Raw genomic sequence first — 24678 nt, 5'->3', positions numbered from 1 at the left:
GCTGCGGATGTGACTCCGGGCTCTAAATAGAATTCCTCAGATGCCTCTGGTGATATGTTGCACAGTGTGACACTGATTGGAAATTGTCCTGTCAGGGCCTCCAAATTGTCAGTGACATCACGAAATATATATCTTAGCCAGGAAATTGTTATTTTAACCTAGGTTGGAATATATTGCAGTGATTTTAAAGGTACTTTCAAAGCCATCTGCAAGGTTTACTGTCACTCTAATAATGAGATGGAGATAGATTAGTGTTGGCACAGAGCTGCATATTCCACATGCCCTCCCGTTTATGATTTATGAGTAAAGGGACATTTCTGGGAATATGCCAGATTAAAGGGTCACAACCCCAGTCATACATTAACAATATCTGTGAGATCTGTCTCTCCAGGGGGGTTAGATAAAGGCTGGAAGGTGGCTTTGAGGTCACAGCTTCAGCTGTGAAAATAAACAGTTGGCTATCTGGCAGCCCAGCTACTGTGTGAGGTGTATAATCACTTTAGATTTAATGTTTTTATTACTCATAATTATTACAATCACAGGTAAGCCCCATATCCCTAAGGTCTGAGCTTTTGCACCTTGTGCTTTTTTAAAAATGTTTTTTCTCTTTTAGGAAGCTATTGAGTAGGTTGTAATCTCCTCAACAATACATCACGTTTCATTTTTTATTTCCTCTCAATGTTGTAATGATTAACTGCATGCTGTTTCCATGAAAAAGGGAATTTATGGTGACTTTTTTATTCTTTGCATCACAGCCAATGTCAAAGTGGCTTTGACGTTTCATTGCCTATGGTATGTTTGAAATACTGTATTTCTATGGGGACTTGGAGTTTTGCTGCACTGTTTTTATAGTACCCCATCCTTCATTCTATAAGAAGAACTGTCACAGGCAAATCATTTTTCTTTTTTTTTTTTTTGCACTCCTAACATGCTTGCATTCAGCACTTTACACCTACAGTATATAGGTGAGGCGGCAGCTTTAGCATCATAGTTAGTTCTGTTGAAATTAATCTATGAATCTATGAGATAACTATTAATGTTATCGTCTGAAATCATTTTTATTCACTTAAAGGGTCTTAATCAAGACTTTGATGAAAACGGCAGTGCAGAGTTTTAGGTCTTTCTTTTGACACTAGATGGCGTCCCAGCTGTCAGCAGACTGTGGTGATATTCTACATAGTTTAATGTTACAGCAAGATTTGTCTTAACATGGCATATAATTGACATGTTGACATAATAAAAGTCATGCTTGCACACACTGAAGTAAAGTCTGTCGTTTTAGATAAACTGGCTGATGGACTCAGTCTAGACTTCAGGCTGAATGCCAGTTTTCTGCCAACCAGAGTCACAGAAAATCAGAGTTCTTCATTTTTATTTTTACCTCAGTGATGAGTTATCATGACGTCTCATGCTCCAAAATGCAAGATAAGCATCACAGAGTGGAACTATACATGTACTGCAAATGACTAACACATGGAAACCTTCTGCTTTTGCAAAAGGATATAAAAGTCAATGTAATAGGATGTTCTCACAATATAGCAGTAAATTCATAACTCAGATGTCACAAAAGTGAGTTAAATTGGGTTTAACATATATTCATATGTTATAAAGTATGTGGTGTATAATTATTTTTAAAAACCTTTTTATTAGCCATTTTTATTGCTTTAGTAGCCTATTTTTATAGTTACTCAATAATATGTTCTCTGTATTGAGATCAAGACAAACACACATTAGTACAATATACTGGGCATCATTTTGGCATGCAAATCATTAAATATGACAATTACTCAGTTTGAATGGACAAAGTTAAACTTTCTGTGCAATTATAAAAACTTTTGTGATCTCTGAAGGTGGCAAATTTCCCCTTCCTGCTATAAACAAAAATTGGTGTTCCTAACAGGGGGTGAACCTGTTTTAGAAAAACAAAAGAGCAAGAACAAAGATTTTTGAAAGTGTTAATCAAAAAAAAAAAAGTTAGATATTTTCAAAATGTCTCTGAGCCACTCTGAAGTATCTGCAGTGTCAATGGTGTAATAAATCAGGGCATTATTACTATGAAGCAGTGATTTCTTTTTTAGAGCAAGATGCAGAATCAGCAAATGCCACCGTTACAGTATAATGGGTAAACTCAACTTGAGGGAACTTAAGTTCTCGGGCACCATGTGATGATATCAGGCATAGAGCAGTTTTAAATGTATATAATACTTCATTCATTACATTGTATTTTTTACATTGTAATATTTTCTTGCTTTAATCTTTGTATGATGTATTGCAAAGAAAAAGAAAAATATTATCTGCCAAAATGGTCATTGAAATTGTGACATCAGACAAAATGCAGATCTATACCAGATCTATACTTTGTGAATCCCTGGTTTTACAACATAGTAATAAAACTGGGCTACAAGATGCGAGGAAAACACACACTGCTTTCACAAAACACTGCCGGAGGTCTTTGCATTAAAATGATAGCTGCAGGACACCTTTACTGTCACTGCATAATCGGTTGTAACTGCAGTAAGATCGGCACTGTTTGTGTGTGTGTGCAGGCGGTGTTTGGGGACAGGAATGTGACTGCATGATATAAGTCTCAGGACAGGGCTGCAGGGTTATTTCTCTATAGGCTATAAATATGTGTGTATGTGGTGTGTGCGTAAGGGTGGTGGTGGTGGTGGTGGGGATTGTTGAGGCAGTCACACACCGCCTGTAGAAGGGCCCCTAGCGCCAGACATTAGTACTGGTCTGGCTGATGAATCCTACTATCGGATCCACATCTTGAACATCGCAGTGTTGTCGAGGCTGAAACACGGTCAGGCGTATGGACAGGCGCCCGTAGCTCCGGGATCCCTCCCTCTATCTACCCGTTGCTCTTAAACGGACTACACCGACGACTCATTTTTTTTGGCAACCGTGTGGCACATTTTCTGCGTTGCGCTGTCTCCACTGCAGGGCCTCCTCAGTTCACAGGAGAAAAAAAGTGGGTGTTTGCTGCTCACTGGTGTTTCGGCAGCGAAGTGTCCTCGATGGCTGGCTGGAAGGACGGCTCGGTGCAGGAGAAGTATCGGCTGGTTGTGGTCGGAGGTGGCGGTGTCGGGAAATCAGCCCTGACTATCCAGTTTATTCAGGTCAGTCGCCTTCACCCTTCCCTTGAATTTAGCCATTGCTTTGATTTCCCTGTTTATCCGAAAACACAAGCAAAGAGAGAGAGAGAGCTGGTGGAAGGGGGAGGCCAGACACGGGAGCCCCGTAAGCGGATACCGGGGTCTGTTTTCTTCTCCGCTACTTTGCCGAGGCCTACAACTATTTACTGAGGGATTGTTAGAGGAGGTTATGGTGAGGTGGTAAGCGTTATTTTGTGAATTAAACGAGGAAGGACGGCTGTCACTTTAACGCGATTTCCGAGAGATCCACTTCCACTTTGCAATATTATTGCCGCCAGTCAAAAGAGAAAGGAAAGTGGGTCTACGGAGCTCCCGAGTTGTCCTATTTTACTAACTTGGTATGCAAAGTTAAGTAACGGATTTAGACTTGCAGCTTAGATGTGACAACTCTAAAAAATGTATCCTGTAATGACCCACAAGCTAGAAAACTTAAAGAGAGAGCTATGCCGAGGAAAAGTTGCACAAAATCACATTATAAGAAGAGCATATAGTGGCAGTCCTGATAGCTCAAGAGAGGGGAAAGAAGTTGTTAAATTCATTTTTTGAGTGCCACCAAACTGTTAAATTTCATTGGAAATTTGTGAAGTAGGCAGAAAATCCGTTAAGGTTGAGTGATTGTAAGCAGCAGCAGCACAAAATGTCCATTGAAAGATGATTAACTTTGTGTTCAGATGACTTTTACTAAGGCAAGCCGCTGCTAAAACCCTTCATTGTGGGTACAGATATTTCCAGTAACCAAACCACTTTCATGTAAATGTCCTTAGAAATAAAACTACTTCCACAGCCGGAAAGATAGATCTTCATCAGTTTAATATCAACCTACTTGAATACTCATCTGTGTCACATATAAAAGGCATGTAAACAGTTTACCTCCCTGAATCCCTGGTTGCATTCCAGCACACTGCAGACATACCCTGCCTCGCTTTGACCTTCCAGGCTTTCATAATAGTCATTTAGTTGAGGGCTCCTTTTCCGAGAGCCCACACACACACACACACACACACACACACACAAACACAGTTGTGTTTCCATCACTTCAGAGGACATTACATTGACTTACATTAATTTCCTGGAGACTTATCCTAACCTTAACCATAACCGACACATGCCTAACCCTTACCCTAACCTTAACATAACCTTAAACTAACCTTAACTTTAAACCAAGTCTTCACTCTAAAATTAATGATTTATGTTAAGGGGACTTGCTTTTTGTCTTCATAAGGGAGGCGAGTCCCCGCAACAAGAGTGTGTAAACAGATTTATGTCCTGACAACATTAGGAATACCTGGACCACACACACACACACACACACACACACACACACACTCTGTATGAAAGAAATGACAAACTTTGCCCTTTGCCTTGTGAGTGTTTCCCCCCTCGTGTCTGTGTGTTAGTGATGCTGGCTCTTGCTTCCAGGAGACCAGACTGCAGGCAGCTGCATGTCTCCACACTGTCAGACAATAGTGGGCTGGCACACGTTTCAGAGTGGGGGTGAAAAGCTTGTGTGTTTGTGTGTGTGTGTGTGTGTGTGTGTGTGTTCGTGTGTGTGTTGGGGGGGAGTTGAGTCTAATGAGGGTTCAAAAAGCTCATTAACTGCATACCAAGTAAAAAGGGATCAGATAGCTGTGGCACAGATTTTTGCCATAGCCTTCTGACCCCACTGACCTGAAGTAAAGGAGCATTTCAAGCTGAATATGAAACTCACTCAAAAATCATTTCACTTACTGATATTCCGATTGGAAAGTTTCTCATTTGAGCGGCAGATCCGCCACATGCTGTCACTGACATTACCTGAATTATCTGAAAAATGTCAAAAATGTTTCTAGCTAGAAGATCATACTTCACATTCAATGTTAAGGTAATACTGAAGACATGCAAAGATTGTTTTATCATTAAGTGTTAAGGTGGACTTCTGTGTGGATTTAGAAATAAAGCTGCAGCTTCAACTAAGGATAACAGAGCTCCAGCTACAGCCAATTGATCAACTAATTCAAAAGCGTATTATTTCAGCTGGGTGAAAGAATTTTAACACAGCCTGCTGCTGTTTTTTTTAGAAGATATTATCAAGCTGTCTGCATCACGCTTCTGCCATGAATTTAATTTGAGAGGTAAACAGAGTATCAGCGTATGCCATCAGTTTGATTTGGGATTTTGCAGGAAGATCCCCTTTGTATGTATTTTTTGAGCTCAGTTTGACCCACAGTTAATTTCCCCTCACACTCTTCTGGCATATCTGGTGCCGTGAAAGTGAGAGAAATTGAGATGTTGACAGCAGGAGGAGAACCTACATCCTCTTTAGACGTTTCTAGAAGTCGCCTGCCAGGGGAAAGGACCTAACAGCTGCTTGTGAAGTCGAGGCTTTCCCTAGAACTGTTGAGTGTTGGGAGTTTCGGGTGGGGGGCGGGTGGTCTGAGTCAGCCTGGGTGGGTTAATGGTCATGGACCATGTGGAATTTGGCCCTTTGGCAAAGGAAGTCCCTCTACTGCTGCTCTTAGGACCTCCTAGTTTTGTATGGAAAAACATGACCTGCTTCCTGAATCACTGGAACTACGTGTGTGTGTGTTAGTGGTAATCTTGACAGATTGTTAAGTGTTTTGCCAAAAATACTAAGTACTTGACATAAATTTTGCCATGAATTATGGCAGTATTGCTTTTATGACATTTTATAAAATTGTAACACACTTAACAATTTAAACCAGGCCTTGTATACTGTAAATACTCAACTAAATAACAGAGTGATACCGCTGGTGTCAAAAGTCTCTTCAAAAGACAAAAAACTCTTCTTTGAAACTCTTTGTTGGTTCGCTGGTTAGCAACGACTGCTGACGAACGCTCTTGCAACACTTTTTCCTCAGACAGTATAAGCTCTGTTACCTTCCATTTCTTTTGGATATGATTTCCCTCAACTTTATAACAAGAAAAAATGATTTAGTGTTTTGTACTGAGCTGCTGTTGAGACAATTTGTCATCATTTAATATCCTGTCATCTGGTTGGTAAGTAGTTACTATTTAAAGTAGGCCAGTAAAAATAGGCTACTTGAGCTAGTTTTGCAAACAGTCTGCTTCTACCATCCAAGTATGATTTAATTTAGGAGAGGTGCTCTCACAGTTTGAATATATAGTAATTACGGCATCGTGTTTTATTACTTTTTGTGTTCGTTGTGTGTCCATGACACATTCATCATTTTAACAAGTATGTTTCAGTCTTGTATCATTTAAAAAATTTTGATACAGGCGCTACGTCAATGAAATTGAAATTTGGCACTGATACCAAAATGAGTTTTTAAATACAGAATTTTGAGGAATATAAAGATTTTTTTAAACAAAATCTATTTTTTCATTTAACAAGATACTCTAATGCATTAATGTTAAATGTTATCTTCTTTCATGACATAAAAAATAAATTTAAAAAAAGTTATGATTTATATCAGGCTAATCCGACCATAGAATTAGAAGTAAACAACACTAAAAATCATTTGATACCAACTTTTGGTACTTTACCAATTACCAGATACTCAATTTTACGGGCACATTTCAGTCATTCCTATAAAAGTACAAAGGTTCCCAATCTTGTGGGTGCTGAGCAGAGTCTGCGATGAACAAAAAAAAAAAAGGACTACAGTGCTGAGGCAGGGATTTTTGGGAGTTAGAGGATAAAAGATGATGTCGCTTGCAATAACAGAGTGGCAGGTCCCGGGGAGCTGCTGGCCACCCTAATGCCAAGCAGTTGACTCAAGCTGAAATAGCATTGGAATGACATAACATTGAGTCATCTGACAAAAGTTGTGGAACACAGTGTGTTGTTTAATGTGACGTCTGTGAGGGAGGAAGCGTCCCAAGTAAGGGAAAACATGACTCACGTTGGCCATGTGAAGACTGCATGTGGGGTAGTGTGTGTATGTGTGTGTCTGTAGGTTTGTTTTTATCTCAGAAATAATGGCGCACCGAAAAACGGATTCAACTTACATAGAGTAATCAAAGAAGCTACTGGAATGACATGGCTCTATAATGAGATGTTGTGTGATCTGATTGCTGGCTGAAAAAGCATGGCGTTGCCTGCTCACATGCTTGCTAATATTAGTGTGGTGGCGGCCCTCGGCGGTGGAGATTCATGCACGAGAGCAAAACATCCTGACTGATCAAGTCCAGACAGATTAGTTGAGGATTTTTTGTAGATCTCAGCTGGATTTACAGCTGAAGTGCATGGGTGACCTCTCTTTCTCTCTCCTATTCCCTTTCCACATATCTCACATATTTTTTAGCATGCTTTGATTACTTAGATATGAGGTCATTTAGGAGGAATGTTGCCATAAGTAGTAATTCAATAGAATAAACATGGATTATAAGGACAGCTCTCTTTGGGCATGTGGAGGCAAGGTGCGGTAATGATAGTAGTGTCGGAGCTGAGTGTGGTGGCTGCTGTCTCATGTGCATTTCTCAGAAACAGACATAGGTGGTTAGACAAAGTGTTTGCAGTGGCGCTTTTTGTGTGTACGTGTGTCGCATGTGTTTGTGTTTGTGATTTAGCTTCAGAGGTTGTGTTGTATGTAGCGTTGCACGCGGCATACTCTCAGTCCATTTTTGGATACAAGCGGTTTTGTAACTTTCTGTCTGGCTCAGTGATATGTCACATGCCATACCACTGAGTGCAAACAATTCCATTTATATTCTGACCAGTGTTTCTTCATCTCCTTTAAGGGAGTTAATAACTTTTCTTTGTTATGGAAGACTGAAGCGTGTGACTGTAAGTTCTTTTTTAGAGTAGGGTTTTACGGCTCTGGCAGGCTTGTGTGTGTGTTCCTGTCAGTGCAGGTGAAGAGAGAACATTGTTTGTTTAGCTCGGTATGAGGGTCACCTGTTGAGTTCTCACAGAGCTGGCTACTTGAAAGTGAACCACAGTGAGAGCAGGGAAACCTTTCAGTGGTTCTCACGATATGATTTTTAGTTGTGAAGTTAAAAAAAAATGTAAATGCAAATAAATTTACACCATTTCACATTTCCCAAAAAAGTAGGATTTTGAAAATTTATTGTCAACATATCACACCGAAAATGCAATTCATTCTGTAGTTTTGGGTCTGAGAAAACATTTAGCATAAAAAGAACATTTTACATCAAACATGCAAGTGTACATGCTTAATTATGTGTCTTGTGTGACTTCAGTGAACAAAAAACTATAACCAGATATAACTTATCATATGCATATTTCTAAATATGGATTTCTGTGACCAATCAGGTATGAATTTAGCAGGCCTTGTGGCTGGTGGCTGCACAGCAACACGCATTAAACTAACTGCTTTCCTTATGTTTTTGAGTCTGTATATTACAGTAATAGTGGTGAGTTGTAGATTACAGGATTGCACAATTAAATACTATTACATTATGATCTAATGGGCACTCTTGTGTGAAATGTTCTGAGCACATTCAAACTTCCAAGGAGATAAACATATCTTAATGGCCTCATTGCCTTCCCTTTACTACCACTCCCGGGACAATTTTTTTTACAGTTTTCACTCTAGCATCTAAGAATAGTCTTATCAGTCCATTGTTTGTGCCATCTAGCACTTTTGTTTTGTGGGATGTGATGAGCATTGCTAGGGAGTGGGGCTTTACATTTTTAGTCCTGCTTGAGTACATGGATGAATACATTCATGTTGCTGAGGTAATTTACTTGAAACTGGCAAGATGCCATGCAGTACACCATAGGAATGTTCATGCAAAAAGGGAGTTCAGGATCTGCAAAGGCGCTCCCACCCATCTGGTAAAGCTCAAGAGACTAGCAGGTCATCCCTTTCACTCCAAGCTAATGAGAAACTAATGACTATCCAGGGAGGAACACCACTCTGCCGAAGCTACAATAAAGACTTTATTACAACGTGAGGCACAACTGGATTATTATGTATTTTTGATGCTGTGGTTGATTCCATTATGGTCATATGTGTTGAACCAATGTTTCATAGTCAGTCTTAAAATAAAGAGTCTCAGTTATTACCAAAGAGGAACTAATAGGAATAGATTTACTGTCACACAAATAGTTTTAGGTATTTCACTGGTATTTCACTCTTGTTTAGCTCTGTTTCACGTGTGCCTTCACCTGTTTTCACATTTTAACTAAAGCTGGCTTGTATCCATGTGCATGTCTGTCCTCTCATACACACACATACACCTGCGTGCGTGTGTACGTGTGATGCGTTATATTACTGTTTACACAATCATTTCCCTGTTCAAAGAAACAAGATTCCCTGACCTGGGACTGTACCATGTTATCATCTGGTGGGGGTGAGCATATGACGCCCTCTTCAAGTTAAGCTGTATGGCAATAATTTATAGAATTTATCCATATAGCTACCCCTTTCACATCCTGACTCATATGCAGCCTTGAATGCAACAGTCGAGGAGTTTTGTGTGAGTGCTCTCGCAGAGAGGCTCAAGTGAGTCATTATTGATTATGAAGCTGATATTAAAAGAATATTTCTTTTCCATCCATATGCACAATGAAAATAATGTGAGGTTCTCATTCATCCGTCCTGAAGCATCCTCTCTGCAGTGTAGAGCTGCTAGCTGGAGGCGAGGGTGTAACTCAGTGTGTTGCCCACCAGACATCACAGATTTGAGATCAGATGATAATTTCAGCCACTCCTCCTATTACTCTCTCCCATTGTTTCCCTGCAACAGCCACAAGAAAGAATAATACAGTGTAGCATGTATGCACAGGCCAGTGAAGTGAAATACTAATGAAACGGGAAACAATTCCATTTTTATATGATCATAGAGTCAAATATAAATTGGCATTACATTCCCAATGTCCTTTATCACGTCATTCTCTTTTCTCCTCTCTGCCTGTTATTCTTCATGGTAAACTCTTAAATAAAATAAGCTTATAGAAAAGAAAACTTCTTTTTAGGCTTTGTAAGCAAACCTGAAGTCTATTAGATGTAGATAAGTATTTATTGTGTATTAGTGGGTAACAGTTTCAAACCATCCAATTGTTTTAATGAGATGTTTGTGAAACTATTTTATTTGGTTCTCGTACCATAAATACTACATAACTGTCATTCATTCATTTCAAGTGACTGTCTGTTCTTAGACTAATAACACGAGTGAGGGAATGACTTTATCTGACTGATTACCTACGTACATATCAGCCAGGAGGAGTTATTTAGAAACCATGTTACAGTAATATGCGGATTCTAAAGAGAAACCACAAAATTTGATTAACAAGATGACACATTAGCTCGCTGTGGAGGGTGAATGAGGATAGCTACTAGAATGCATGCATACAATTAAATAACGCAGAACAATTTGTAGCCTTGTATATACAGATGATCACTTATGAGTTGATTGAATCAAGTATTTCCAGTGTGAAAAAAATATTTATTTGCATACGACATGGTGCCAATACATATATACACACAAACTAGCAGTATGTGCATTTTGGAGAATAGCACAGCATATTTAAAGCTGTCAAGCACTGAAAGCTGGCATCAAAAGACTGGTCATATTTCAACCTTGTTTACTTATTCTTCGATTAGTTCCCAATTTAAATTAAAATTTTAGACTGTATCTCATGTGGGTAAAGTTATTGTATGGCTACTTGTGTTAAGATAACATTAAATATTAGAAAATGTGAGCTTGTTTTGTTAAATGAAAGAAATGATTTTGTAGGAAAACTTGTTTATACCTCTCAAAGTATGGTGCTGAAAATACTGTTGCGGTATTGATACTGACACTTAAGTGTTGTGGCACAAATAGCAAACAGTTTTGATTGTGATTTTAAGACCTATTGTCAGGTTTCATGATTAGCTCTGGGCCTACAGGTTGATGTGTGAGGTGACTGCTTCTTCTTCTGAAGCTGTTTATCAGATCAGAATATGACAGTGATGAATAAGTGTCAACAGGATGGGAAACTAACATGCCTTCAAACATTTACATACATTCATTCAACATCATGAGCGAGTATCACAGGAATCTACATAACGGTGTTTGGTAATCAGCTGATAGTATAGTAGTCCAATAGTCCAAATGGACTTATTGGCTCTAATTATAAAGTAATTGGGGATCTTATTTGCCTGATGATCTGATGATACTGTCAGATAAAAGTAAGACAGTTTTGTTTAGAGCTTAACTTGGTCATTGTTCTGTTTTATAGGAGAAGCTTTCTCTTTGTCTCTTCAGTCTGTCTCAAATTTCACCTTCCGAGCTACGTTTCCTCCATCTACATTTATGTTGTTTACATGGAAAACACTGGGGGATCTGACTGAAGAGATCCTGCAGGTAGCTCTGTGGATACGCACTATAGATCCAGCATGTCACCATGAAAGCCACCAGGGACAGTAGTTATAAATGCTTGTTGAGCTTTTCCTACTTAGTCATTCAAACAGCGTAACAACTGCTGCTGAAATGTCCATTAGCAAGGCATTTATTTAAACCCTCTAACCAGTTGTATATGGCTGCTAATACAGAGCAGTTCAGATGTGAGGACTGTTAGATAATATCTGTAGGGTTTTATTTCTATTTTTGTTTTATGTTTTTTCACTAAATATTCAGGTGGCGCTTACTAGTGCAAGCTGGTAGCAATTTGTCATATTTAAAATAATGTTTTATTTTCAGGGCTAATACTTTTGTGGAGCATCAAAGTGGTAGTATTAGTATTAGTAGACACAAGATTGTTATTGAAGATGATGAAAAAATGAAGATTTTATGTCAACTTTTTTAGATTCCATTATAATTTATTTAAAAAGTGACATTTTTGAATCTACGAAAAGTCAGTTTCTATTATTTTGTCTCTTGTGTTTATAGCGAATTAATTATTCATTTGCTGTTTTCTAAAATCTTCTCTTAGCACCTAATCTCAACAGATTTCATGCTGCTTTTCAATGTTATATTTGCACAATTGTATACAAATAAATGCTAAATATCAGTTACAACTAAGAAATTGTTTTTTGGTGTGCAATTTCATTCATTTCACCATATTAGACCACATTTTAATGGCAGCATTATTATTTATACAACAAACATTTTTGAGTGTTTTGAACTAGTAACATTTCCTTCTGATGGGGTGAAAAAAATTCTATATCCACCTGCGATACCCCCCCCCCCCCCACTTGTTTTCCGGTCACTGCCCCTCTGATAGTCAGACAGACAGAGAGGGCAGTGGGTTCCTCTATGTTGTTTTTGGCAATTGTTCTGTCTTCACACATCTGTCTGTTTCAGAATAACTGGCCACAGTATCAGGTCTCACATCTCAGAGTCATATACTGTAAAAACAACTCTGGCTATGGGAAACTGACATGGTGTTTATTTAGCAGCTCACTCCCACAACCTTCAAAATTTAGCATTTCAAATCTATGTATTATTTTCTTATGTGACAAGCCTACATTTAATTAGCATACTACTAATGCGTGAGTTAAACAGAGAGCACTTCAACCAATTTTTTTTTCCTTTCAGATTTCTTCAAAGATTTTTAGAGACCTAAAGAGGTGAAATTATCCAACATCTCACAAGAACAAAACATAAAATTAAAGAAATAACAGAAAAAAGGATTAGAGACCCCCATGTTGGGAACCACTGGTCTGTTATTTAGTAGTGCTGCATGCAGTGTGCCACAGTTGGAGACATTTTTAATGCAGTTTAGTTGAAAGAACACTATGAATGGTTCTTTTTATACGTCTGTGCTTGTCCCTGATGCCGGGCCCTGAGCTGCCTGCCAGGCAGCTGGTGGACATTTGGCACGTCTCATGCAGACAGTGTCCAGAGGCCTGCGAGGCACCTGCTGTCCATCAGGGGGGAGGTGAGGCATGGAATGAGACAACTCCTCAACAGGTGACAGCACAGCACGGCTCACTGTCCAAATGTACAGACGACAATGGCCAAGTGTGGCTTGTGTCCCCAACAAATGAGCTTCTGAGTCTCTCTCCCACATTATATGATACCAGATTATAATCAGAAAGGCTGTTCAGAAAGCATCAGGTACATGTGAAGATACACTTGGAAATATTTGAGTTTGGTAGACTCACTGACACAGCTGTTGTGTGACTGTTATTTTGATCTAAAAGGCACGGCAACTGTGTGTGACTGTGTCCTCAGCACCAGTTGGTGTCGGCAAACCCAATGTGAAATTTTAAATTGGCACACGCCAGCACACACCAAGTAAACAGCTGCTTAAAAAGTCTGTTTGGTATGTATAACCAAAACATTGTCCTCTCACAGCCAGGCCTAAAGCATGTGGCACTCAATCCACTGCACACACAAAACACATTCACCTTGTTGGCAAGCTTGCTAGTTGCTAGTAGCTTGCTTCAGAACAGCTACACTGCACCTTGTTATAGATTTTACTAGTGTCTCAAACTCTGTTGGGGTGGCTTATTCTTTCAAAAGATATTTCCTCACTTGATGTTTTATTGATGGTGATTGGGAGTGCTGTCTTAAGAAAAATTCACCCTCACCTCTTTGCAAGATATGTGGTTTTAGAGACTTGGTAATGTAGGGATGACTCGCAGGGCTAGTTGCTAAAATACTGCAGTTGGCAAGTTAACAGCTAACACACTAGCCAGCCCGGAACATGCCAACACCAGTCACTCTCAATTGGTCTCTGAGCTTCTTTCTGTTTTCTCTGCACTGTGTTGTTTACTCCCCCCTGGCATTTTGTTCTCAGGATTGTCCACCATTTTATTCAATTCAAAAGTTATTGAAGACAGGGAAAAAAGCTCTATGAGCAAGCAAACTTGCTATCTCAGGACAACATGTTTACACAGTTTATTCAAAAGGCTTGTTTGTACCTTCGACTCCTGTCTCATAATTGTAAGCAAACCATTCCTCTTTTGGATAGCAGTTTATGCTCCAACAAAAGTGGGTTAAATAAAACTAAGGTGGTGCAACACAGCTAATAAACTAGGATAGCATTCTCCATGTAGGACTCTCCAGCTCCCCTCAAAGGTTAGCACAGTCAAGACAGCTTGCTATTGGCCAATGGCGCAAATTTGCGTGTCCCTAAAGTTGAACTCAATGCAAAAGATTTACTTTGTCAATTCTAGCAATTCCATTGAAATGAATTGATTATGTTTAAAATGCTGGAATGACTGGACCTCAATAGGAGTTCAACTGGATTGAGATCTGGTGATTGTGATGGCTGTAGCACATGATTTACATCATTTTCATTCTAATCAAATACTCATCATATGTTTTTCTTTTGTCACCCATCTGCATTTGTCTTTTTACATCTTTTTAAGTGTGACATACAGGACTTTTGATCGTGCTCATGTGTTATATCATGCAGAGAGAATTTTAATGGTGATGACTGGGCTGGCAGGGAGGAACCCTAAGAGAGGGAAGAGAGAAGATGTGTCCATTAGGTCTTATTTATGAGGAGTAAAGTAATAACATGTCTGCTGTCTGGTTTTGTGTGACTGTTGGACTAAAAGCATGCAACAGTAATGCTGCTGTGTATCAGACATGATGCCAGTGAGTGGCCCCATTTCCTTTGACATATCACCCCATACCAAGAATTATAGTCTGCAGTAGAGTAGACTGGTTCAGAAATACACACTCAGCAGTTGTACTAGAGGAAAGGGGGGAGATGGTGGAGAACATGAATACATCTCTGCGTATGTGCTGTAGAGTGAAATCTTTATTATAGAATATTTATTGATTTTATTCAGGATTTTAACAGAAGAATATGTGTGATACATAATTTAAGTGCTCAGTAGTAGCAAATTATTGGAAATTATTGGCATTTTTACAGCATTTTTCAATTATAAATTATTCATATCCTCTAATCCTAATTGGTGAACTAACTGTTTGAAACTTCTGACTGTTCTTTGTTTTTAGCGCTGATCAGCATCCCATTATTTAGTCATCATACGGTTTTCCTGAAACCATAGACTATAGACTGTGAGCCACACTCCTTTGAGTAATTTTGTATGGGTTTTCGAAAGTCACACAGTAGTTTCTCTGTCCACACAGCCACTGCAGTAGCTGGTGTCCTCTCACAGAGCCGTCACAGTAATGCTTTGTTGATGTGAGCATGTGCAGTACTACTTGTGCACAAAGACAAGCAGAGGAAGAAGAATTGAATAAAGCCTAGAATGTAACAAAAACATATGCAAGCACTATACTGCATGAGACAATGGGTCACTACAGTACAAGGCCTCAGTATATCACAACATGTGTTCCAAGAGTTAGCACGAGGACTTTCTGGGTCGACTTTTTCATTTTGTATGCTGTTTGTCTTTTACTGTATCTGCTTTACATGATCCTGTAATCCTCACTAATTGCAGGAACTTCACAGCTACATTACTCACTGTTCTGTCAGCGCCTTGATTAAGTCATGCTCTATATCTTGCCCACTTAATTTGTCTATACACTGTCACATGGGCCTAGGTTTTCCTACCTCTACAAAAGTAGGCATTGATCAAGATTCACCAGAACAAAATGCAGTCAGGGAGACTCTCAAGTCTTTTTAGGGAGTAACCCCTCATCAAAATAAGTCTTTATTTTCTGTCCCTCCCAGCAAAACAAGGAAGGGCTGTAGAGAAAACTGCATCGATAACCCATCAATGGCTGGGCTTAGGGTAGGCTTAATGCAGGGAAGGGGAACATTAGTGATGTCACATGATCCGCTAGAACAATAAGGGTGGTTCACATACTTCTTGGTCTTTGTGTCGTTCTGTTTAATCAGTTTGTGGGCTTCGAAAGTATTTACACAGGTCTCCGCTTATAATTCAACAAAGCATACTTATGAAATGGAGATAAAGAAACAGTTTATAGTGTGACCATTATAGAGCAAACAGGCTGCTTTGAGCTCAGTGATCTGGTGGAAAAGGGCCTTTAAATGGCAACTCTTTGATTCTGCGCCTTTGAGCGGGTTCAAAAGTGTTCAGAGTCCAGCACACATTGATATTTAGCAGGGCGATTGAAGTCTTAATGCCAGAGAGGTTAGAGGAGAGCAGGGGGTTGACGACGGCAGGAGTTGGCCTACTTGGTGGGACATTCATCTTCTGCTTTATTCTCTACAGGAGTCCTATTCCTGATTCTAAAGCCTTGAATGTTAGTGGGGTCATTCAGCATGTACTGTTATTGTAAATCACCAGTATGTCCAGCATAATGGCAATAAAGCTACATGTATATGTACTGTATGTGCATGATGAGTGGCAATTTTTAAAATTTGAATCAGATTTGCATAGTTTTAGTTATCATTTCTATAAGTAATGATCTTCAGACAGACATTAACCCTGTGTGAAAAAAATAGTCGTCTCATTCTGGCTGTTGAGGCAGCAAGGGTGTCAGTGCTGAGGGCTCTGGCAAAACAACGTAGAGTTGTCGTCGGGCAATAAAGTTGAACCAGGCTCAACTTTTGCTGCAACACAATGTGATGTCATCAAGCATGGCGCTGAGTTGGGCAATCACATGTATGCAAGCGCACTTTCCTGGTAGATTACTTTCTAACTTGAATGCTGTATTTCTTTTTACCTTGCAACGAAAGACAAAATAATTGTCACCATGAAAACTTCCCAGAGCTGTAAAATCCTGTTTGTGACTGTTATAAACCTCTGTGCTGTGTTTTGGCATCTAAATCTTTGAACGCATAAATCCGTTACTCCGACGGGACTTCCTGTATTCAATCGGTAACAACAGTTGCCCCCACCAACACAGCCCCCTGCGTTGTTGTAGCACAGGAAAGGAAAATTGATGGTGAACACACCAGAAATGTTTTTTGCAATTATCCATTACAGTGAAAAACTGCATTGTGTGCAAAACCACTCTAAGTACATTAGGTCAAACCAGGAAGTATCTCTGCAAAATATAATTTACAGTGACAGTTACCAGAGCTGAAACGATTAGTAATTTAATTGATTAGTCGAACGGTAAATTAATCGGCAACTGTTTTGATAGATTATTGTTTTTTAACCAAAAATGTCAGACATTCTCTGATTTCATCTTCTCAAATGTGAGGATTTGCTGCTTTTCTTTGTCATATATGATACCATTGTACTATAGTATGAGCTGATGATTGGATAAAACATGGAATTTGAAGGAGCCAACTTGGGTACTGGGAAATGATTTTTCACTGTTCCCTGACATTTCATGGACAAAATGATTAATTGAGAAAATAATTAGATGATAATGAAATTCTGTCAGTTATAATAAAATTAAATTATCCTTTACATTCACAGTGGCAGGATCTGCTTTTCCAGTGAGGTCATGGTCCTGGATGGATTTGAGTTTTACGCCAAGGGTTTGTCTGGCGGGGCAGAATTTTACTGGCCTGCCGGCATTTAAGGACAAGGCAATGATTAAAGGGACAGGCTATCGATCTGTTGCGCTTTAGGAGGAAGAGAGCTTGTAGGAGTGATGTGCATGGGTTCATTTAATTCGGCATCAAGCCAAGATTCAGTGCTACACCCAGACTGCATTCGCTAACTGTAAACATTCAGTGAAAGTGTTATTACTGTGGATGTTGCCATCTGATCATTCAGCTTGTTTTGAAAAATGGCTAGAGTCAATCAGAACTTCATGTTGTTTTCAGGTAATTCGCTGTCTTCAAGTTTTCCCAGCTCTAACAGAATGGTCCCCGGTGACCGTTTGAGGCAGCGGACACATTGTGTGCTCTCTTTCTCTCCGTGTGTATTAGGTATTGAATAAGTGACCTTTCTAGTTTGCATGAGCTCATGGGAAAAGTGGGTGTTTCCACAGGAAGTTAATGCCTTTCCCTCCCCCTCTTTTTCTCTTGCTCTCCCTCTCTATGTAGCCTAGAGTCTCCCTCCACCTCAAGCCCTTCATTCTCTGTTATTTTTTTCCACGATTTCTCACTTCAAGCACTCTGCACAACAATACTCCTCACACAAGATCCTGTGTTAGTTGTGTGAAACTCTGTCAAGCATGGGAAGAAAGGCAATGATGGAGTGCAGAGATGCAAAGAAGTCTTCACTTCCATCTGTTTAACATTAAACTCTTATAGTAGCTATTTTATTATCAACAGCTGCTCAGAGTCCAGCCCCAGGGGTTCGGCAAAGGTTAAACCTGTGTGGTTTGGGAACAGAAAGTGATACACAGATGCCCCCATTCAAACTTCTCTTTTCTCTGATCAATGCCTCATGTTACACGACTTAAATATCGAGAAAGGTTTCACTTGGGCACCGATTACAGTAGATTTCACGGAACTGAGATTTATCCTGGAGAGTTCCAAGTATGAAGGTACAAAAATGCGATTTTTTTACAAATACATTGATTTGTATGTATCTAGTGACACAATCTATCATTGATGCTAGAAAGATAAAATTGAAAAAATATGCAAAGCAGTTAACTTATAGAGGAAATCCTGTGGCAACACCCCTGTTTTTGTAAAATAGGTAGCATGAGAAGGTTTACACCTTTGAATTTGAAGGGCATCTCTCACAGAACTCTCCTCCGAACCGAGCTCTCTCAAACCCACAATCTCTAAGCTTGAATGTGGTTATTAAGATGCTGTTTAAGCTAAGCTTTGCCTTTAGGGATTCAGCTTAATAGTTAAAAAGATTAAAGTTAAAAAGAGAAGTCTGCTTGATCCTAAAGAATGAATAAAAGGCATATTTTTGCTATTATGCATCTCTGATGTTTTTTATACGCATGTACAGTGTCTGGGTTGGTCTAGTCATGTGATGATGAGTTATTGGAAATTGATCATCACTACAATCTGTCACATTCTTTTGCTTGCTAGCTGAGGGTGTGACTTCCAGATCCAGACCATCTGGCATGCGTTTGCATCCTTAATTGAAATTGCTGCACTTGGCTCTGGCCCACTGAGCAAGTCTTATAAATGGCGTGCTTCACCTGTCAGCTTGAGGGCAATCCCTCCACCTCTTCTTTGTGTGTTGGCCACTCCTATCCAGCCTCTTGGTGCTGATATCTCTGTCTATGTAGCGGTCCGTATTGCTCCGTCAGCAGAACTCAGAGTGAGAACCAGTTTGATCAAGGTTAAGCTGAACGCTCACGAAGACAATTCCTGACCCTTGCAGAGGTGTTTCATGATAGTCAATGATAATCTTATTAGATTTTCTTTCAAGTGTGAGGTTTCAGTCTTGACTCTTGACACCTATTATTTAGTTGGTCCTCGCAGATACCTAGATCAAACATGGTTGATATTATCGTAGGGCTTTGACGACAACTGTATTACCACCATACTGCGGTCATGTGATGCCTATCACAGGGTTGAGCTCATTACTGTCATCACTGCAAATTTTTGGGTCAACTGCCAAACTGTGGGGATATGTTGCTTCGTCCCAGCAGTAAAAAAAAACATAACGTCACAGCCCTATGTTATTGGCAAGTTTCGTGTAGTCTAGGAGAGTTGCCCATTGAATCGCAGACAAACATCAAAAGCCAATAAGAGCTGACTCCCACTACTGTACTAGATTGGTACAATTTCAAAAGAGGTAATAATTTGTTTTATGAGTCCGTAATTTCCTAATAATTTACTATGGCTTTTCCCAGAAAGGTAATGTAATTTTGGTACTAATTAAAAGGAAAACTTACAATTAACTCCAATTAATTGTTATCTTAACCTAGAAAGTCCTTTCAAGGTCACCTGAACATACAATATGAAATTTGTTTACAGGCAAGGACACAGTTCAACATATGTGACTAATAACATTTCTAATATTAAATGAATAATGAATGAATATTTACTTGCTTTGAATTAAGCACTCCTTTCAAGAAAATTCATATTTCCCTCATAATTTGTACCAATTTACATTGTTCTTTCCTGGAATTGGGAAATTGTTTGGAAAAATCCATAAAATAAAATGTTACCAAGTTTTCTTGTTGTGATAAACACAATGACTCTTTCCTCAGTTTTCATGAACAAAAGTTGCATGAATTAAACTTGTGCAATGAATAACATGAGTCCTGCATGAGCCTGTTGTTGCTCAACTTAAATTTGTTCTGCAAAATGAAACCATGCTCAGCTCATTTTCACACCCTCTGTTCCATTCATCTCTGTTCTTACATCTTTTTGTTTTCCTGTTAGTCCACACCATGCACAAAACCACGCTATAAAGACACCAAACATGAGTTTGGGTGGTGGTTCAGAGGTGTGTAGTGTTTGGTGGTAGTGATGAATGTGAAAGAGACAAGATCCGAGAAAAGGCTTGGTACGTGTGGGGTCTCCCACAATTCAGAACAACACAATATTTTGTAGTATTTTGCAGCTTTTGCAGAGGAAAGTGTTGTAAACTGTGGTGTGTTGGGGCGGGCATCAGGAGGTTGGAGAATATTATAAATCTGCAGATGCTGACAGAATTTTTCCTAGAATAACACAATTTAATGGCATTCAATCTACATTTTTCTTTAATTAAAGAATAACCACAGCTGGTGATTTTTGAGTCAAGGTCTGTGAATTCTCATTGGGCATGAGGCCATATGCAGAAGGTAATTAACTCCTAACCGTGTTTGATGACTATTTGTTTTAGCTCAGCATTCCTTCTCATTATGACAATCTAGTAGTCAGGGACACCATTTCCAATCAATTGAGTAGGTACAGTGTATTTTTGTTAATTGCCCAAGGGTTGTTTTTTTTTTTAAATTTGTAGTGAAAATCTCAGTTTTATCTGCACTGGTATGGTTTTGTGTTCTGTAGTTAACGGTACTGTAAGAGACTGCTCTAACCAAACAAGTAGGATAACTGACAGAGATGGAAAAGGATCTATATTTAGTGTAAGTAAAGCTGTTTGTGTGGAGAGGAAGTGGGTGCATAGTGCAAGCATGATGTTGATTACACGCCTACACATATCACCCAGTCTTGCTTTCCTTGAGGCTGGCAACCAGCAGTTGTAACAGACAGGATTTAATGCTTTATGTCTCGACTAAAGCAGTTAGGAAGCTAAAAGCAAACCTGAACCTGCTTGAAGTAAATGCATATATATGTTCAAATTAAGAAAACACCACAAATTGGACCACGTTTATTACATCTGATATATTAAATAATGAGGTTAGTAAGCAGACGAATACACCCACAAACTAAACTGATACTATCTTCGTGGTTTATGCAGATTTGTACAATTATCGTCATCTTTAAATGCATCACTGACTGTAACATGTTTTTTTTTCAAGGCTTTGCTAAATAAAAGCAGCGTTAAGTTCTGAAAGGATTAGTCAGTACGTTGATCCACAGAAAATTTATCAACAATAATCAGTTAAGTCATTTATCAAGCAAAGATGCTAAATATTTGATGGTTCCAGGTTCTCAAATGTGGAGATTATCTGCTTTTCTCAGTTTTATATAATTGTAAATGGAATATCTTTAGGTATTGGACTGTTGTTTGGACAAAATAATCAGTTTGAAGACATTATGTTGGACTTTGAGAAATTGGGTTGGTCATTTTTCACTATGTTTTGGCATTTTTCTACAGTAATTGATAATGAAGATGGTTAGGGCCGCAACTAACAATTATTTTCATCATTGATTAATCTGCTAATTATTTTCTTGATTAATTAATTTGTTGTTTGGTCTATAAAATGTCAGAAAATGGTTAAAAATTTTGATGAGACTTTCCTAAAGCCCAAGATGTAACCTAAAATATCTTGTTTTGTCCCGACCAACAGTCCACAACCCAAAGATATTCCGTTTACTATCGCAGAAGACTAAAGAAACCAGAAAACATTCACATCTGAGAAGCTCACATTCTCAAAATAATTAATCGATTATTATGCAATTGGTGCTTTATTTTCTGCGGAACAACTAATCGACTAATCGTTTCAGCTCTAAAATGATCATTAGTTGCACCACTAGTTTCTTGACTCTCTCAGAACTTTCTTCTTTGTGTTGTCATTTCAATTAAGGAGACAGTCTGTCTGTGTTTCACAAACATCCAGATACAGAACAGCCCAGCATATAAAGCCGTGCTGCAGCTGAGAATCATTCACTGGCCTATTTTTCATGGTGAAAACAGGCGTCTAATGTTTTCCTGGTGTGAGTGTACATGTGATGTGTGTGGGTGGAGGGCTGGGATGTATAGCTGGAATGCTGGAGGGGAACTGAGTGACAGGTTTGGACTTTGGTTGGTAGGCGGGGTACGGGAACATGTCGTCTGTGACATCACCACCACCCGAAGGCTCGGCCGGGCCAGCTGCCTGCTGCAGAGGTGGAGTTTCCTTCCTGCAGAGTTGACCAGGGCTGAGTGTGGCCTGACCCACCTTGCCACCAACATCTAAACTGTACTGCAGCCTGGTTCTGCAGGCTTTTGGATCTCCCTCTTTCTCTTTCTGTTTTATTATTATTGTTATAATGATAAGTAAGATAAGATAAGATTGATAATCCCCCTTAAATGAACTTTGAGTTGACTTTGACAGCTGCTGAGTACAGGACTAAATCCATGGATGTTAATAATTATTTTACATTATTTTTATTGGCAGCTCTCTTGTGAGTAACGTGAAGTTAGTGACACCAGTGACCATAGTCAAATGTGGGGCCAGAACAGGTGATGGTAAAATCATTATTATTCACGTCAGCGGTAACGACTCAATTACACCAATTGGAGGTCACTAAAATTAATGTTGAGTTGGTGTGTACATATGCAAAAACAATGTCGGACTGTCGGACAGAGAATCCTCTGTGCCCCTGCCAAACCTGACCAGTGATGACATGTATAGCCGCATGTCATCATTCAACCGCTGGCTGTCAAGGTGGTGTCCAGCAAACGACATCCAATAAAGAGTTGAGACCACAAGGCAAAGCTGCAGTCCTACATGCTTCTCTGTGCTCCCATTAGAACAGTTACTCGCCCAAAACTACATAGAGACTGCATCTGCCCCCTGACCACTTAAATCATTTATCAAAAGCAAACGGAAGAGGAGTTATACATAAAAATCTAATATAAATTAACACCACCACTGCAATAGTACAACAAAATAGGAGAATTAAATGTGGACTCTTAAACATGAGATCTCTGACATCTAAAGCTGTATCGATAAATGATCTAATCTCAGATTATCATATTGATTTATTTTGTCTCAGTGAAACCTGGCTGTGTCATGAAGAATATGCTAGCCTAAATGAATCCACGTCCCCCAGTCATATTAATACTCACATTCTTGGAGACACTGGCCGAGGAGGTGGAGTTGCAGCCATTTTTAACTCAAGCCTAATAATCAACCCTAGACCTAAACTTAATTATAACTCATTTGAAAGCCATGTTCTTAGCCTTTCACACCCAACCTGTAAAACTTTACAGTCAATTCTAGTTTTTTATACTGTACCGCCCTCCTGGCCCATACTTTTATCTGAATTCTAACACTCGATTCCATCGCCTCTTTAAAAAGGAAGATAATAAAACAAAAGAGATTAGCTCCATGGTATAACTCCCAAGCCAAGCAAACATCACGAAAACTTGAAAGGATATGGCGTTCCACCAAACCGGAAGAATCTCGCTTAATCTGGCAAGATAGTCTTAAAACATAAAGGAAGACCCTCTGTAATGCCAAAGCTGCCTATTACTCATCATTATTAGAGGAGAATAAAAACAGCCCTAGGTTCCTTTTTAGTACTTTGGCCAGGCTGACAAAGAGTCATAACTCTATTGATCCATGTATTCCCATAGCTCTCGGTAGTAACGACTTCATGAGCTTCTTTAATGATAAAATTCTAACTATTAGCGACAAAATTCATCACCTCCTGCCCTCAACAGGTACCGATTTATCCTCAAACACAGGAACCTTAGAAACAGCTGTAAAACCTGATACATATTTAGACTGTTTTTTTCTAATCGACCTTCCTGAACTTGATTCTACAACTTTCTTCATCTAAACCATCAACCTGTCTCTTAGACCCTATCCTAACTAGGCTGCTTAAGGAGGTTTTACCCTTAGTTAGCACTTTTTTACTAGATATGATCAATCTGTCTTTAGTAACAGGCCATGTCACACAGTCCTTTAAAGTAGCTGTAATTAAACCTCTTCTTAAAAAGCACATTCTTGATCCAGGTGTTTTAGCCAACTATAGACCCATATGTAGCCTTCCCTTTCTCTCTAAGATCTAAGCACTCTCCGATCAGTTGTGTGACTTTCTACATAATACTAGTTTGTTTAAGTCCTATTTATCAGATCGATTTCAGTTTGTACACGATTCAATGATGAATAGGCCTACTCCATGCACACAAAAGTCAGACACGGAGTTCCACAAGGTTCTGTGCTTGGACCAATACTATTCACCTTATATATGCTTCCTTTAGGCAATATTATTAGGAAACAATTCATAAATTTTAATTCTTATGCAGATGATACCTGATTATATTTATCAATGAAGCCAGATGAAACCAATCAGTTAACTAAACACCAAGCATTCCTTAAGGACATAAAGACCTGGATGACCTGCAATTTTCTGCTATTAAACTCAGACAAAACTGAAGTTATCGTGCTTGACCCTAAACTCCTCATAAACACATTATCTAATGATATAGGTACTCTTGATGGTATTACCCCGTCCTCCAGTACCACTGTAAGGAATCTGGGAGTTATCTTTGATGAGGATATGTCCTTTAGCTCATTTTAG

General features: G+C 39.1%; 1 protein-coding gene across 1 annotated transcript in view; it reads left to right on the top strand.

Annotated features, from left to right (window-relative positions):
• The first annotated feature begins 2658 nt into the window (after positions 1–2658).
• The window catches only part of rras2 (RAS related 2), a 32939-nt gene continuing 10919 nt past the window's right edge, over positions 2659–24678 (top strand). Inside the window, exon 1 of the mRNA XM_042416062.1 lies at positions 2659–3122. Coding sequence (XP_042271996.1) covers positions 3021–3122 — 102 coding nt within the window. The 5' untranslated portion in view covers positions 2659–3020. The remainder of the gene's footprint in view (positions 3123–24678) is intronic.

The sequence above is a fragment of the Thunnus maccoyii genome, chromosome 1 (assembly GCF_910596095.1).
Source record: "Thunnus maccoyii chromosome 1, fThuMac1.1, whole genome shotgun sequence".
In the NCBI taxonomy this organism is placed as follows: Eukaryota; Metazoa; Chordata; class Actinopteri; order Scombriformes; family Scombridae; genus Thunnus; species Thunnus maccoyii.
This window is presented reverse-complemented; position numbering and strand designations above follow the sequence as displayed.